The 17,924-nt window shown below is 36.4% G+C and overlaps 1 protein-coding gene across 4 annotated transcripts in view; it reads right to left on the reverse strand.

The window, feature by feature from the left end:
* LOC137131311 (adhesion G-protein coupled receptor D2) overlaps nucleotides 1-17,924 on the reverse strand; it is a 90,055-nt gene that overhangs the window by 62,024 nt on the left and 10,107 nt on the right. For all 4 annotated transcript variants that reach the window (XM_067512390.1, XM_067512389.1, XM_067512392.1 and 1 more), the window contains 5 exons: nucleotides 15,975-16,077; nucleotides 15,050-15,203; nucleotides 14,706-14,839; nucleotides 14,246-14,361; nucleotides 12,545-12,665 (listed from right to left, as the gene is read on the reverse strand). In XM_067512390.1, coding sequence (XP_067368491.1) covers nucleotides 12,545-12,665; nucleotides 14,246-14,361; nucleotides 14,706-14,839; nucleotides 15,050-15,203; nucleotides 15,975-16,077 — 628 coding nt within the window. The remainder of the gene's footprint in view (nucleotides 1-12,544; nucleotides 12,666-14,245; nucleotides 14,362-14,705; nucleotides 14,840-15,049; nucleotides 15,204-15,974; nucleotides 16,078-17,924) is intronic.

A 17,924-nucleotide genomic window follows, 5' to 3' on the forward strand; every position in this document is an offset into this window, starting at 1 on the left:
TTTTATATTTTTTTATAAATACAGTTTGTATTATACATTTCCAAATGTGTTACTCACACATCTTCTCAGACATTTTTTTTTTTTTTTTGTCCTTTCAGCTTATTCCAGGAGTTCAGGGTTGCTACAGCGGATCATCGCCCGCATGTTGATTTGGCCCAGTTTTAACGCCGGATGCCCTTCCTGACGCAACCCCTCCCCAATTTCTACTGTGCTTGGAGCCTAAACTAAGTTAATGTTAATGGTAATATCAAATCAGCTACTTTATTTGCATTAGATTGAACTATAGCACAGATGAGTTTAATTAAACTGCACTGTACTCACCTTTTAAATTAATATTATTCATTTTCTAATTAAGAGTAAACAATAAGAGTAAAATTTAAAAAACTAAATTCAGAAAGAAAGTTCAGAAAAGCAAAAACAGCATTTATTTTACTTTAACGTTAAAGCAGCAAAAAGAAAATTGGAACTGACATTTGGCAGCCTTTTAACCTTCCTACTCCTTCACCCCCTTCTTCCACCCAATCCTAAGACCTCCCTGCCACCCACCCACTGAAAGATGAACAGGCTTTTGCTTTTTTGCCCTGTGCTGACCCAGTTCTCTCAGAAAACTATACATCAAAGCTGGATAAACCTGCAGATCAGCGTGCACTATGGAAGGGGGTAAAGACAACGAGCACTATCCCTAACCCTAGTCACCGCCAGCCATCACTGGTCAGTCAAAACAAAAGGCAAGGTGGTGAACTTATAAATAGAATACTCATTGTTTCGACATGGGTAATTTCAGGTGTCTGAGTTGTTCCTGACACCGCCGGCTGTGGGGGTCGGATGAGGGAAAGTAGGGGATGTTGAGGAGTGAGGTCATAAAGTTAAGAGTCAGCTGATGAGATTGTGTGCCTGCTGAAATGTGCGTGTATACACACACACATGCAGAAAACCACTGACATATCATTAAGTACATCAAAGCATGGATGAAAACTCTTAAGAAAAGGGTAAGAAGTAGGAAAATGTAGCATACCCAGTCTCTTCTGTTATTCCCTCACTCACACACACACAAGTGCAGACACAGGTATGATCTGGCAGGGGCAAAGGGGATGGTTTGCTTTCTTATGACACAGGCTATTACTAAATTGAGCTGGCAGGCAATTCTAAGGCAAATAAATGCCAGCAGGTTTAACACAAGGAGAGGTCTTAGGGGTGCCGCTGTGAGCAATGTCAGGAATTCTCTCGCCTCTTTTGACAGGAAGCCTATTATTCGCACTGCTTTATTTTCCCAGGCCAGTTTTTAAAACTGATCTCTATTTTCATACATCCCCATAAAAAAAAAAAATTAAAAAAAAAGTCTTTCCTTATCTGAAAAACTGACACTCCTTGCTCTGTCTCCTAACTCCTAGTTTATGTTTAGCGTTAATGAGAATAAAGGTTTATATTTTTACAGCTTCTTTCACTAACTCCTTTTCAAGTAATTTTAATGGTACTTAGGTGACTATTTTTTACGAGGGCTTTTCCATACAGAAACCTTGTCGCTGAATATCTTGAATTAAACCTCTATCTGTAGGAAATCCTTCCTTGGAGCAGACGAACATACAGAATTGGCTGAAGAGATCTAATGTTAATGCCGTTCACACTAACAAAAAAATTAAAGGCAAAGATAAAAAGAGACAAAAGATGAAAACACAAAACACTCTAAAAATACACTACTTAAAAAAAATCTCTGCTACATTCTCATTATAAGTGCCATCTCAGAGAAGCGTGGTGGGAGTCAGTGCTGACCTTGTATCCTGTTTGAATATTGTTTTAATGCCGGGGCTGGTAATTGAGGATGCAACACAAACGGTGGACTCTTTTTCAAAGGGAACATTATTTTTCCAGCCAATGGGAATGCAAACAATCATGTCATGCATTTGTTTGTTTGTTTTTCAACCCCACCTCATAATTATCCAAGATACTCATTAAAAAATGGATTTATAAATAAATCTGATTTTACCTATGACTACATTAACTTAAGTTTCCAAATACTTAGAACCATGTGTTGACTTTAAACATTATTTGCACTAATCTTATTAAACTGGGTATTTTTAAAGATGTAAGCGTTCTAAATATAGTTAAAGGCTACTATTAATGAGGCATTTTTCCTGTATAGTGTGAAATTCTTTTTAAAATTTGTTAATTTACTTTGCAAAATAATTACAAAGAATTTAAAAATCACCATTCTTCAAGTACTGTATCTATTGTGTGGTTGCAAATTGCAAAAAGTATTTTTACAGCATATAAACCCAATATGGCATTTTATCATGGACAGAATTCTTACTTTGTACCATTAAAGGAGGTTACCTTTGACAACTTGAATTATGTTAACAGGATAAAGCTGAAATGTACCTCTGCTTTTGACAAACACAGCCCTCGAACACTAACCCTTACTGTCCCAGTGTATCCGGTAACTTTAACTTTACTGTGAGACATTATCGTCGTTTTAAATCGCGTGTGATGTGAGACACATCCGAATCTAAACGAGGACGTCACGGGAATATGGTTCCTGCTTTCTCAAACAATCAGAAACATTTTCCTCTATAATGTTGCTGGTGAGAGGCTGGCCATGCAGGCCAGTGTGTATCCTCTTGCACGTGTGCCTGTATGTGTATGTACACATGTAAGTAGGCAGCAGGGGCTAGGAAACAAAGACTGTACCGATATAAGGCTTGTTGATATTTAAATATAAAAGATTAAAACATTTCCCGTCATCTATATATAGCACATAGCATAAGACACACAATTAGTTTTGTTTCCCAAATTGTTTCTTACACTTATTTATTGTGGACATTTTTGATTGAAAACTCTCCCAGTTTGATGGTTACGACATCAAAAAGGCTAGTTGTATAACTGTGCTCCTGTTCAGTTCTTTGTTTAATTGAAAATGTATAAAACTAAGCTTCATTTATGACTTGTTTTTTTTCCTTTCATTTGGTTAGTTTATTTGATATTTGTTGTTTATTTTTATTTACTGTAAGTATATCTCCCGCCATGGAATAGTTGTAATCAATCACCTTGTATTAAATTGCAGCTTCTTCTTCTTGTTTTCCTTCCGGCTGTTCCCTTTCAGGGTTCGCCACAGTGAATCATCTGCCTCCATCTAACCCTATCCTCTGCATCTTCTTCTCTCACACCAACTAAATTCATTTCCTCTCTCACTACCTTGAGCTAACCCTCAAATATCTATGTAAGAAAACAATTAATCCTAATAAAAAGATACCTAACACTAGCCAATTATTACATATTACTCCACAAAAATCAAGTAGGCCCTTAGTCACAACATGGTACAACAGGAAAAAAAAAAAAAACAGGGAGGTGAAGCGTGAAAGAAAAAAAAAATTGGCTTTGAATGGGGCAGTTGTTCAAGTCCACATGAGTGGACTGGAGATGTCTGACTAAGAAACTACATCCAAGCCTTGTTTTTGCTTCTTCTGCCAAATGACAAATTAAAATAACTTCTCAGTCTGTGTGGTGGTGGTGACAAGTGGTTACACACACTATGCACATACACTAACACAAATTTACAATACTTTTGAGGGCACTGCATGAGAAATTCAGACGCACAAACCTCACCACATCACCTCCTTCAGGCTTTTGGCTAATGCAAAGCACATGCTCCTGGTTTATTCTCTCTGCTCTTGCTCTGCACATTATTGCAGTTTATTCGTATCTGACCAATTTAATATTGACTGCCCTCTAATTCTGTATTGGGGCAGTATGGGGTTAAATAAATGCCGAAATTATAATTTGTAGGGGGAAGGTTTTTGATGCACCAGCTTTTTTAAATGTCTGAACCACACAACCACTAAACAGCAGCAACGGCAAATCAGACTTGATTAATAAGTGACAGTGTTAGGCAAAGCAGAGACCCAAATACATCCCCACTTACATGAGATTTATTTTGTTTTCTAGTTCAACAAGTATGGAGATTGCTTTCCTCTGGCTTTTACAATAGCCTCAAAACTGCAGGTTGACTCAAGGTAATATTAAGAGCATACTTTCTCCCACTTTTAGTGGGAGAGAGTGTTTATAGTAAATTGTTCTTTCTTGCCTACCACCTGTTAAGAACTAAATGTCTAAATAAGAACTCATTGTAAAAAATCATCACACCTTATTGACAGATTTATTTTTTATTTTTTTAAACGAAGAATAACAAAATGTACATCTGTTTTGTAAAACATGTACCGATTTGCTGACTTTTTCTTACACATGAAAATCTGTATGATCGAGAGTAATTTAAAAAAATTGAGGTATGTGAACAAAGCCTAGCATGTAAATAAATCAATAGCACAAGTGCTCACATCTCATTTAAGTGGAGCACTCACTTTTCATAGGACGCTTTGGTTTAAGTTATTCTCTGTGTGTCTTTTCTTTTTGAACAACTACAATTTTATATGTAGACTTCTGTTTTTCCTCAACAGGGGCATAACATTATCACACTATCAGCAACAAACAAAATGCTGTTTTTGTTGTGTGTTTTTTTTTTTAATTATACCATCATTTAAATACAAAACATAATCCCATAATTAAAGAATTAGCAGAATTACAAATGTGAGATCTGAAATGTATATTTGGCTTTAGGCGTGAATTTTTTTAAATATATACTTAGGGGGCACATTGTTTAAAGTGGGCATGATAATGTGCTTTTAAAGGCCCAATCTTTGTTAGCACTGCAATCAGTTCATAGTTTAGGGCAACATTCAGTCTGAAGTTAATTAGTTTCATGCCAAAGCGGGAAACTCTATCTTTAGCTGGCAAAAAAGCATTTAAAAGACCAAATGGAGCAACTATTTACCAAGCTGGTAAATACCAGACTTTCAAGCTTAGGCTGATCAGGAACAATTTAAAGAAGAGTGAGTTCAGAAAATGTCTCATGTTAAAAAAAAAAAGAAAGAGAGAAAAAAAAAAGTCCACTGCAGATACACTAACAAGACAGTTGATAATAAAATTGAAAAACAAACTACATGCGTAAATATAATTCCAGACTTTTTTGGTCAAGGAAGAAGCCCTGACTCCAGCAGTGAGAATACAGTTTTGTATTTACTAACCTACACGACCAGCAAAAAAGAAAAATCACCATTTCTCAAACAATCACTTCAAATGCTATAAAGAAAAAAACTAAGACACACAAAGGAAAAAAAAAACATTGCTTACTCACACAACAAATCTCCCATATGGCAAAAATCAATAAGCAGGGCAACAAACTATTGATCAGCTTTTGGATACACTCTGATGTCATGCTCGGCTAGCTAAATGTGTTGTATGAATGTGTGTGTGTGTGTGTGTGTGTGTGTGTGTGTGTGTGTGTGAGAATGTGTGTTCATGGAAGTCAAGGCATGCTGAATTCATTTTATTGAATATAATATTCATTGACATTTAAGCTGCATTAAAAACATGCCTCAGGTAAATACTTTTCTAGTCAATTTTTCTTTGCATTATTAGGTGTCTAATTTGGCTTTGGTGAATCAGTGCATTAATCGAACCTCCACTATTGACTTCTGACTGCAGATGCACTAATTTAAATAAAAAAGCACATGATGCAATATTCCAAAACTGCGTTGCAATATAGTATTTAACAAAAAAAATAGACATATTGCAAATTCTCAGTACAATTTAGATGGTATGTAAAGTTATTGCACCGATTGATAATGTGTCTGCTTTTCTAAAGTGGTCCTACATAAATTTGTTTCTTCTACCTCAGACATCAAAAAGTGAAGCCAAGTCACAACTATGTGTTTTCTTTTGAAATCAGAAACTAATATACAGATTTTCATAGAGTATTTCTTTTCTAAAGTCACATTTAACCCTGGGTAAAATAATAAAGTTCCCTTCTAAAGCTTTGCTGAATTCCCGAATTAAGTTCCTGTGATATAAAAGAAGATATAAAGGATGTGATTGTGAATGGAGCAGCTCAAATAAATTCTCTCATTGATTTCAGTATATATGCCCAGTACACTGACACAGGGTTGCCCTCCACAGGCAGCAGATTGACATAACAGACATAAAAAAAAGATACTTTCTTGACAAATAGCTTTCTGCAAAGTTCCCAAAATATACCAGAGACTCTCAAAAACTTACAGTGGACGGGAGTAAACCTAACATCTTCTTTCTGACTGCCAAACTTCCTACACACCTTTACTTTGTTTTCACTCTCTTCTCCATTCTCTTTATCCCATCATCTCCTTCTTCAGTTCAAAGTTATTGATAGTTTAAAGTTATGGGCTAATAATAAGATGGACACTGCATGGCAAGGAGCCTATTATACCCAGGTAATAGATAGTGCAGGGTTTGAATGACACTGCCAAGAAATTGGATGACAGAGGGTGGAGCAATTTATGAGCTACCCAAAGAACTCCAGCCCCCTGTTCTCTCTCTCACACACACTTGGATGCAAACACACACACACACAGCACCACATGCTATTTATCTCTGGCTTGATAAGGAAGCAGATGAGGCATGCAGGTATTTACGGTTAAGATGTTCATAAAAACCACTGACTAAAAGTACCAAGTTAGCATTGACTCAGGAGAACACATTATCCACTGCTGTAATCCACATTTTCACAATCACCTGGCTTTTAAAGTATCTTAAAAATCGAATTATAAATGGTATCGATGTTGTTGAAAAAAGGTCACTCTTTCCTGATAAGATAAAGAGTTGTTTAACTTTCTAATATTACTGCATTAGAAGAATCCCACACTGACAACACTTAAATGTTATTCTTCAGCTGCATGAACTACTGATGTAAATAAGGTGCTTTTCTATGAATTGCAGAGATGAAAAAGCAAATGTACAACGTAAACGCTGTAAACAACACACACACACACACACACACACACACACACACACACACACACACACACACACACAAAAAACTACTCACAGAAAGTTAGGAATTTTTAACTTTCAGGTGAAATGTATGTAAAAATGTAAAAAGTTCATGCTACAATGATATTATATCATGAAAGTAGGGCATTTAAGCAGGGCATCTCAAACTATTTTTTTAAGCTAACAACAGTGATTGGTATACCACAACACAAAATGTCAAAGTCTCAATAACTTCAGTTAAGTGTCGTCTTGGGCTCATGATGTCAAAATGTGAAAATAATGCGAGAGGACCGTTTAAATACAAATCGTCATTGGAGCAGAACATTTAGTGGTCCGTGAATCGCGTTGTGGATTTTGTGGTTAATTACCTTGTTAGAGAACAGTATGTTATGCAATAAGTACTGAAACATTGAATAGATAAACATGTGCATTGAAAAGTTTAGAGAAGGTCAAATTAAGTTCACCGTAGACTTAGACTGTACTTTATTGTCTTTCAGTGTTGCTCACTTACAGTGAATAAACCAAACTCAATTTTGTTTCAGTGGCTCCAGAAACATTGCACTAATAAAATATAAAAATATATTTTAAAAATATGTTTAAATTAATGTTCTGCATAGAGGATATATTGCATAGCAGCAAAACCAGAACATGTACAAAATCACAAATATGACTCAGAACATGTATTCTGAAATTTCCCCCGTAAAATGAATATCCCTAACTATTTGTTAGTAGTGTATGTGTTTTCCAGGTCCTTGTTTCAGTAAACTTTGTGAATGAAACACAAATAAAATCCTTGGCCGCTAAAGTCAGCGTAGTCATGCCCGTCTTTAGTGTGTTTGTGCAAAACGCCCTGCTCAGGTTTCCATTGAGAGAAATATGAGCAACAGTAGAGACGCGTCAGTGTTGAAAAGTGTTGCTAGGATGTAGGAGGTAGAGGAGTGTGAGGGCATAAGGGAGTGCAATGAAAAAGGCTTGTCAACATTATCTGTTTTATTGATTTAACAGTAAAGGCTTGCCGCTTAAGCTTTATGCTGGTCCCAATGAAAATACAACAGCTGCAAATAAAAAACGATTTCTTTAAAAACTTGAGCATTTTTCCTTTTTTATCTCCTGTCTACCAGCTCAGGTTTTGCATGCATTATAGTTAAGACATTTCATCATCTTTATGAGTTGCCATGATGGTAGGACTATCTTCATCTGTGCTCCACCTCTCGGAGGAATCAATGACATTGAACAAGGCAAGACTGTTGACAGAACAACAGTAATCTATTGTAATGCAGGGTATAATTAACATATTAAGAGGATCATTAAAAGAAAAGGTGTGCCATGTTCCAACAAGCCTAAAGATAAGTTCAGATAGACTGTATTTTAATGCAGTAGTAGTAAGACACATACAACTGGGTAAGTCCAGTTGGAGGGACAGGATGTCTGTAAAAAGATTATATTAGATTATTAAGTGGTCCAGAGATGCTTTGAGCTAAACACTCACCACGGCATACAGATATGCAATAGTAATAATGATGTACGGTAGGTGGTAGAGTAGGTAGGGCAATCAACTAAGTATGGGTCACATCGGATATATTCTCTTGGAACATCACCATTAGAAGCACATCTAATACCAACGTTTGCAGTCACTTCATTGAGACAATAAATTGAATAAAAAGGGCTGATCCGTTACTGGTGCTACAGGAAATGTCAGAGGATCACCACAGTCATTAAAACTTATCCTCATGACCTAATCTGGAGTAGAGGTTTTCAGTCCAACCTAAAACTGACCTGAGAAAAAGCTACCCCAATCCGATGTGCATCAATCAATTACGTTAAAAGTAAGTCCCAATTCAAGGCAGATACGAGAGCAGCCAGAACCAACTCAAACGGATAACGATGATTAGACCTGGCCTAGTGCACTGCAGCCAACTGTAAGAAAGCATATGCAAATTCTGCCAAATGCAGTTCAGAGATCTTCACACTCTATTTGAATGACTAAACAGAATCACAGTCACACCAATAAGCACATTACTTCATGACATTTTTACACATTTACACCAGGAACCAGCAGGGTCAGAGGGTTTCAATAGAGCAGATTGGCCGTGGTAGGATTCCTAATGATCTAATGACTTCCACTGATCTGGTTCAGGCTTTTTCAAAGATGCACTGTGTAAGAGTATTATGTAGAGATGGGTATTCTTAAGATTTTAATGATACTCTTACTGAATACTGCTTTCAGTACTTTAAAAAATTAATTTTGAAGAAAAAACAATTTAATTAACATTTCTTTATTTACCACATGCACTGTATATAACGAAGTGAACTTCAACAGCATTGCGATGCAGAAATCACTATTATTGACTATAATAACTAATGTGATTATTGAAATGTAAAATAAAATTTAGTGGTACAGACCAACACTTGTGGGGCACCCAGGTAAGAGGTACCATGTCTTACATATACAAACTCAGGCACACAACAATAGTACTTTTACCCAAAGGCAGATTGTGCAATGCTTAGAAAAATACAAAAGACCCAAGAGCTGCATCTCAGAGTCTAAAGGCCTCACTGAGCATGTTAAAAGTCTGTGACGGCACAATTAGAAATACTTAAAAAGTACAGTTTGTTTGGAAGGGTTGCCAGGACAAAGCTACTTCTTAAAAACAATTAAATAAATAAAATAATAACAATAAGAATCGACTGAGGTTTGCAAAACTACATCGGAAAAAAAACAAGGCTTCAGGAACTAAGTCCTATGGACAGATGAAACCATGAAGTCCTCTCTATACCAGAGCTAAAGCTTGGTCAAAATTGAGAGCAATGATCTGAACGTGTAAATCTGATCGGTTGAAAAATAAAATGATCAAGGTTTTGGAATGTTACCTATTATTCATGTCATTTTTTTTTACTTCATGTGAGAGTTCCAGGCTGCTAGCATAACATGCCTATTTAAAACTCTGAACTACGCAGTAAAAAAAATGCATTTCACTTTCTGGTGTTGCTAGATTTTTAAGCAGATTGCTTCTGTTTTCAATATTATGTGCAAAATTCTTATTGCTCTTGTTACAAGCATTGTCAGCATTGACTCTTGTTAAGTGTAACCACAATTTTGAAGATGGCACGTCAGCCTTTCAGCACAGAGGTCCGCATAGGATCTTCGCCTATGCAGAACCTACGTGAGACCTACAGCCTAGATAAGATTCACAAGTATAATGAAGGTTAAGAGTATGGTCTCTGTGTATGTGTGTGTGCGCTGCAGGGTGCTGCAGTTTATGAGAAAGAGCTTCTCCCGTACCTCACACACAGACTATGAGAGACATACATCATCTGGATTGAAATAGTAAAAAAGGAATCACATATGATTATCTTTAGTTGTAATGTAGAAGATGAGACAAAATTAAGTTGAAACATTTTTTGAAAAACATTTTTCTCCAGTACCAACAGCAAAACTGATAACATTGGAGATTATCAGTATTATGATCTTTAATAATTTAACCCTGGGGCCTATTTAACCCTGGGTTACATTACCCATCCCTACTATTATGTCAGAGCAGCACGATATTAACAGCGGCCTCCAACTGCAACAACAGAAACCCTATAAATATACCCAAACAAATGTAGGGACACAAACACATGTTAAATAATCTGGGCTATTTTATTTATTTGAGGAATTTATTGGCATTTTCATGCCCTGAGTAGTATGCAGGGCTGAAGGATGGAATTAATGGTGGAACAACATAAAACTTGCGAGGAATTTGTACACAGTAAGGCAAAGTATTTGTATATTTGAGGACCAGGTTTTTAAAGTGGAAACAGCTGCATGTGTCAGACATATTGTTGGAATTTATTTTTGCCCTTCATGAATGCATTTCTCATTGCCATGTGTACATTCAATCATACATATTATATGTGTTTGTTGGATAGGTATTCAGATTTAATTTTTGGTATTCTAGTATTATCTTATATTGTAAAAATTTGTTTTACAAAAGAAACACTGATGACCTATAATTCTTATTGTCCTTGCACACACCTCAAGCAGAAGGTCAGCATCACACAGTGGTGGTACTATTTCATATACTGTGCTACTTAATGTAAAACCCACACACAATGGTAAATAATAGATTTCATCAGGAGTTTCAGGTACAGAGAAATATTAGATTAACAATACTCATCTGTCACACAGCCATCACAATGTTCAAACACACAATTTTGTTTGCCAAGCTTATTTCCTGTTGACAGCTTTACCTTTGGTTTCCGTTTCAGCATTAAGGGGATGAACACATTAATGTATCGATAATTACAATCCAATAACACTATTGATGTGGGAAGTCAGTCATCCTGCAGAAAGGGCACTTTAAGTATTACTTCAAGATAATACTTTTCTTCTTTTACCAAAGTAATTTGAATGCAGGGCTACTGCCTTCTACTTGTTAACAGTATTTATTCGCCATGGTCACTATTTTATCTGTCTATAGTCTGAATACTTGTTATTACTTACTTACTACTTTCACCACAGAGGTGACAGAGACATGGATAAAACAAAAATAAAGTCATATGACGTGTTGACATGTAAAGCAGTGCACTTGTATATTAAGAGCCCAGAAAAACACTATGATAATTACTGTTGAAATGGAAAAAATATAATGAACTTATTTATGGCAACCAAGGGGCCTTGCTTAATAATCAGTCTGCAGCTAAAACCTCCATTGACTTTCTCACTAAATATACAGCTCAATTAAAGATAGAGCTGATTAAAAGTTAAATACACAATGGGTCTGAGGATGTTAGAGTAGCTGGTGAGGCTGCTTCCTGCAGTCAGAGAATTACATGTTTTCGTCCTCACCACTGCAGTGCACTGGGATGTAAGGCTATACAGGTCTTACACCTAGTCCATTTGAAAACCATAATAACGATACCTAATAACCATAGAAATACTGTTTGGGTCAATCTTTGTTATAATTTGTTTGTGTGATTTACATACAACCTTTAAAAGGTGTTCCTTTCTAAAATTAGCAAAATTATGCATTGGAGTTCAGCATAAAGAGCATAAACCCTTCACTGATAAAACACAAAGAACTACAATAATGCTGACCTCTGAATACATAAAGCATAAATAATAAAACAAACAATACAAATCGATTTTCCTTGTTAAAATGAAGGACCTGCTTAACACACGCCACACCAACTTTGTTTTTCCCCCCTTTTAAGCTACAGCCTTGTCACTGACAAATAAAAACCTTGACAGTCTGTGTACCCTCAGAACCAGAGAAGGGCAGAATTACAATGTATAATGGAAAACCTTTCTATTTCTCTCTAAAGACTGTAAACTGTTGAAGTATTTTTAACGTGCTCATAAGTTTTACTTGTGACATTTAGTCTTACATTTCTTTTACTTTACCACAAACAATGAATGTTTTCATAAAGATTTACATGTTTACAAACATATTTTTCTGTTACCAACAGTGCTATAGCTGAGAGGGTAATGCATGCTTAAATTAATGCATTTAAAATCTAAATTATCTATTTTGTTTCTTTTTGCACTAAATCCTGTATTTCCATGACAAAAATATCAACCTTTAGTTTTCCTTTCATGTGAGCATTGTGCATATTTTTGTTCTTGTAGAGGTTTTATAACTTTTTGGTAAACTGCTGACAACTTTTGTATACCTGTATACATGCTTGTGTGTGTTAGTGTCTGTACCTGTAAGGAGTTGAGGAGGATGAAGATATAGGCCATGGCAATGGAAAAAGGTACCAAGACACCACAGAGCCATGTCACTCCCAGGATAGGCAACAACACCAACACTGCTTTTACTGCAGCCCTGTGCTCACACACAAAGAAAATCACAGGACAAACATGAAAACTCTTTTGCATACATAGTGTTAAACATACGTAAGGATTCTGAACTGGCTGACTGACTGACAGAGTATAATATATTCTATATTTCTATATAGAATATTAGATAGAATATATATTTCTATTCTATATATAAATATATATATGAATATACACAGACACACATATATACACACACACACAAACACACACACACTACTTTAGATAAAATTAACTTTCCTACTTAAAATTTCATCGTCATACCTGACCGTCCTGAGCTCAGTTCTGGGTTTTTGAGTTCTTTTTGGATAAAACTGAGCGGCTTTGGCAGGGTGGTTGTTCCATATACAACGCTGTGCGGCTGGGAAGGCTCATGGGGTGACAACTTCCCACATTAAATCTGCCTTAATTCTGTTTAGAGTGGAATTAGCTTCCCGCTCAGGTGACCGCCAAACCACACCAGCTGTGTGTGTGTGTTCATGTGTGTGTGACATGGTGGGCGGCAAGCCCTAGATTATTCAGCGGAGGAATGTGTTTGAGTTTCCAAAACGGCTGCCACCCAGAGGTGCCAAATGGTTCAAGGCCTGCTTTGAGAACCTGCATAGAGCACCTACTGTCAGCCCTTGGTGGCTGAGGTAGTAAAAAAAAAAAACATATACACTTTAACATGATTTTCACTGATAAAACTGTATATACAAGCCTTCTGGAGGAAATCTACTGGGTCACATGAAACAAACTTATACTCTCATGACCTTAACCCCACATCTCTGCCATTGTTAAATAAAAAGGAAAAGAAAGCAGTGAAAAAGCTTAACAGATATTGTTTCTGCATGGCTGCTTATATAGCACTTTTATCCAAACACTTTACAATGTTACTTCTCATTCAGCTATTCACACCCCAATGTCGGGGGCTGCCATGCAGGGTGCTCACCTGACCCACCGGGAGCAACTTGTGGTTCAGTGTCTCGCCCAACGGACACTTTTACACAGAGAGCCCGGGACCATCGGAGGGCCCGGGAGTGGATGACTGCCTTAACAACTAAGCTACAGCCGCCGGTAGCAGCAGATGCAGAAAGACAGGCCAGAACATCATATAATAAAACTAGTATTGAATCTTGCAAAATCCCGAGGTAGTGCAGTTTTGTCAAGTTTTGAACAATGCAGACCTATTTACAATCAGTCTGGATTATTATTATTATTATTATTATTATCTCTTTTAATTTACTAAGTAGTAAATTGAATATTTAGGACAATGTGACATTTTAGTTTTTTATTTTTGATAATATTTCAAAACACTTTATTCTTACGGGGTACTGAGTGAAGATTATTGAGAAAAAAAATGAAGAATTCTAACAATTGTAATATTAGGCTACAACATAACGAAATTGAAAAAAGTGAAGGGGGTCTGAAAGCATTCTAAATGCACTGTACACACACATTTAAAATGGAAATCTTTCAGCTATCTATTTGCTTATCTCAGTGACTAGAACTTGTCTGCTTATAGGCCTGTGGGCCAGATAAAATTTTTTAAAAAGAGGACAAATGGCGCCCTCCTGTGGTTAGTACCTGATTTGCTCATAGGCTTGTTCTACAGGACTGGCATCAATGGCCAACATGATGGACCTTCTCTTGGCTGTGGAGATGGTGATGATCAACACCCTGGTCAGGACCAGGATATTTACCTGTCAAAACAAAAGGAAACTGCAATAAGAAAAACCTAAGTGACAGGGAAAAGAGAAGAGCTGCAGAGAGATAAGAGAGAGAAATTACAAATCAAAACACAGGAGAAAATAATGATAATGTAAAAAGAGTTGATAAATATGTGGAGAATAGGGTAAAAAAAAAAAACAACCCATTAAAAAAGTATCTATGCAACATCAATAGGAAGCATCTTACACTTTTCTGTTTTATGGGCTTCTGGCTAAAGTGAAAAAATATGGGATAGATTCACAAACATTGGCTGAATGTGCACAGTATTTTATGATTTGACAATTTACACATAACAATTCTGATTTGATTTGCTAACCATGATGATGAAGATTACAGGCCCAGCGAAGCCCCAGATAACACCATTCTGCACACTAAGCCAACAGTAGCTGTCGGCTGAGTATTTTCCTGAGGCTGATGCCAGTGTGATGGTGACAATCAGCACTGGCAAACCTAAAGGGAGGGGAAAAGGAGGAAGAGAATAAAAGAAAGGAATAAAAGTGGTGGATTTATATAAAAGTACTTATATAAATATAAAAGAATGTTTGAACAAAAACTGAAACTTTTGGGTTTATGTCCCTGGTTTTAACATCCATAACAAAATCTGTATCAGTATATATATACGGTGAACATTTCTTTTGTGCTTCTTTCAAGCCATCGTACCCCAACCGATGAGATAATAATACTTCATGTGTCGTTCTTCACTTAGGTTAACTGCAACCACCTTGCTCCAAAGTAGGAGACCCTCCACCAGCATCCAGCTAAATGCTGCCATGAAGAAGAGATGAAGTAGTGCTGCAACAAGTGTACATGCCACCTGCAAACAGTGTGATACACCAAACATTAGCAGCAAAGACCAAACTTAATTTAGGATTTTTGATTTCTTATATGCATTTGATTTCCATCACCCAATTTACAATGTAACAGATGATATAGTTTATTATTAAAAAAATGCAATATCAAGCAGCCACACTGTTTAAATACAGCCCCATTCAGCAAAAAGTACTCCAAGCTATCCATCCATTATCTTTACCATTATCCTACATTAAGGGTTCCTCCAGACTAAGTGGAAACAGGTCTGCATTGTTCCAAACTTGAAAAAACAATCAAATATAAAATAGCTTTCGTATGGTCAGTCAGCATAAATACATTAAAACATTTGATCAATTTCCAATTCCCTCCCATGAAATGACCTAGGATCAAAGGTTCAAACCAACTACAGGACCCTAAGCCATGTGTGCTGGCACATCCATTTCAAAAGCACATGTTTGAATAGGAACCCCACTATATATTCAGATGTCAAATCTGATTAAACTCACTATTAAACATCCATTTCACAATTCATTTGATTATCTAACAAAAGCTAATCCACTAGATTTGGCATAACTAGTGGACACAGAAGTGTTAGAATGACTATATTATAAAGCATAGATGTCTTTATTTTACTTGGCAATTTTATCGTGCACATTTTTCTAATAATTCTTTAGCAGGAAATTCTACAATATTAAAAACATGCTTCTTTGTATTTAAACAAAAATTGGTATGATTGTTAATGACAATTTTTCATTCAAGTTCTACAGATTTTTACCTTGTTGTGAATGGCTGAGCTACTGCAAAGAAGAATCACCTGGGCACAGATCAGAGCGATGAACAGGTTCTTATGAATGGACATCCTGTCAGATTTGGGGATACTGTGAACACAGAGATGGGGATAATTTATTATTATTATTATTATTTTCATTATATTATATTATTCACAGGTAAAACTATAGTTGCATGGTTGTGTTAATACTGTGGATGGGGGGCGGCAGTGGCTCAGGTGGTACTGTGGCCGTCCACTGACCACATAGGGTCAGGGGTTCGTGCTGCGCTCTTCCAGACAACATGTGGAAGTGTCCCTGCGCAAGACACTGAACCCACAACAGCCCATCCCCATAATGCACAGTCTCAAATCTCCCGTATAAAACACTTAAAGCAGCCGTTATGTCTAAACAGTAATTCTCTGTGGGATCGCTTGATAAAGTCAGATTAACATAAAACACAACATATTTCGATTCACTGAAACTTTAAGTTTTGGAAAAGTTGGTTTGTTCTTATGCCACATGAATAATACAGTATACATGTTCTACTCCAGTACATTGTTGGTTTACAAATATATTGTGGTAGGGACTATGATTTGTGCATGCACCGGGGAGCTGCGTGTAAGCTTAGCGTCACTACGGGACAAGAGACAAGCAATCGCCGTAAGAGAGAAGAACTCAAGTGCCGGAGACCGACACTTTCAATGGCTACATCTGTAGATTACCACTTCACACAGGGCTTTTCAAAGAGTGGTCCATGAAGAAACTGTAACTGTGGGAATCACTACTTGTATTGCAAATAAGCGTTAACACTTTAAATTTCCATTTGTGTTGCTTTATCACTCAATATCTGACTTTTCTTTATTTCTGTTATTGGTACAAAGGTGAGATTTGCAATAATGTTAGAGAACACAACCTGCTTCTTCATATAATACATTATTACTGTTAAGATAACAGCGTTCTGACCTACACATTACACAAAGCATAATATGAATGACTGTGCTAAACAAAATCTAAAGGTCTCACAAACAATACAGTAACAACATTTTCAAAGATACAATACTATATACACAGTCACCTCAACCTCGATAAAATGCATTTTGGCCAACTTTGAGAGATACAAAGAGAGAGGACAGAGACATTTGGCAGAAAGTAGTTTTCACCACCAGTGTGCCTGCAGTTGTTTTGATTGGCTACAGCAAATGGAAGTTGTAGTAAGAGACTAAATGTAAGTGGAGCTGTAGCCACTGTACTGTACTCTGTTAGCAGCCAGTCTTGTTCTGTTAGGACTAACTTCCCTATTTCACGATGTTTTGTTCTTTATACTGATAGCATTACATTTACATTTACATTTGGTTTGATAATGACATGTGTTGGCCTACTCAATAGTGTAGCTGCTTTTGTAACGCGCGTCACACATTTTACGGGTGTGGCAACTAAACTCTAAGTGATGGGAGTGGTGGGTTCGTTTAGGTGCTTAAAGTTACATTAGACTCATACGCTCTAACTTTACCTCAGGCTATGTAACTATACCAGTAATGTTGGATGTTACAACCTGTTTAGACTAGATTATGCTAAAGTGGAAGTTACTTCTTAATCGCATGTGTTAAAAACTACTGTAAAAGTTAAAATAAGACTAACAGCTTACTTATTTTAAGCAAATGTAGCTGTATTTCCATCTTAAATGAAATCACAAATTCTTAAAAATCAGCTAAAACAGAGCTGATTTAACATGTACATTTTAAGTGTTTTTTTATATTTATTCATATAAGATTAAGATATAAATTCAGCTTAATAAAAACACTAAAAACTGATTTGAAGTACACGCACACGCACACACACACACACACAGGGGAGACATTTTTTTTCCCATAACAGTTTGTTAAAGGCTATTGGGATAGTTTCTTTGTGTATAACTTGGAAGACCAAAGTGTGTTACAGTCACATACTGTAACACA

Source organism: Channa argus, chromosome 8 (genome assembly GCF_033026475.1).
Source record: "Channa argus isolate prfri chromosome 8, Channa argus male v1.0, whole genome shotgun sequence".
NCBI classification, from domain to species: Eukaryota; Metazoa; Chordata; class Actinopteri; order Anabantiformes; family Channidae; genus Channa; species Channa argus.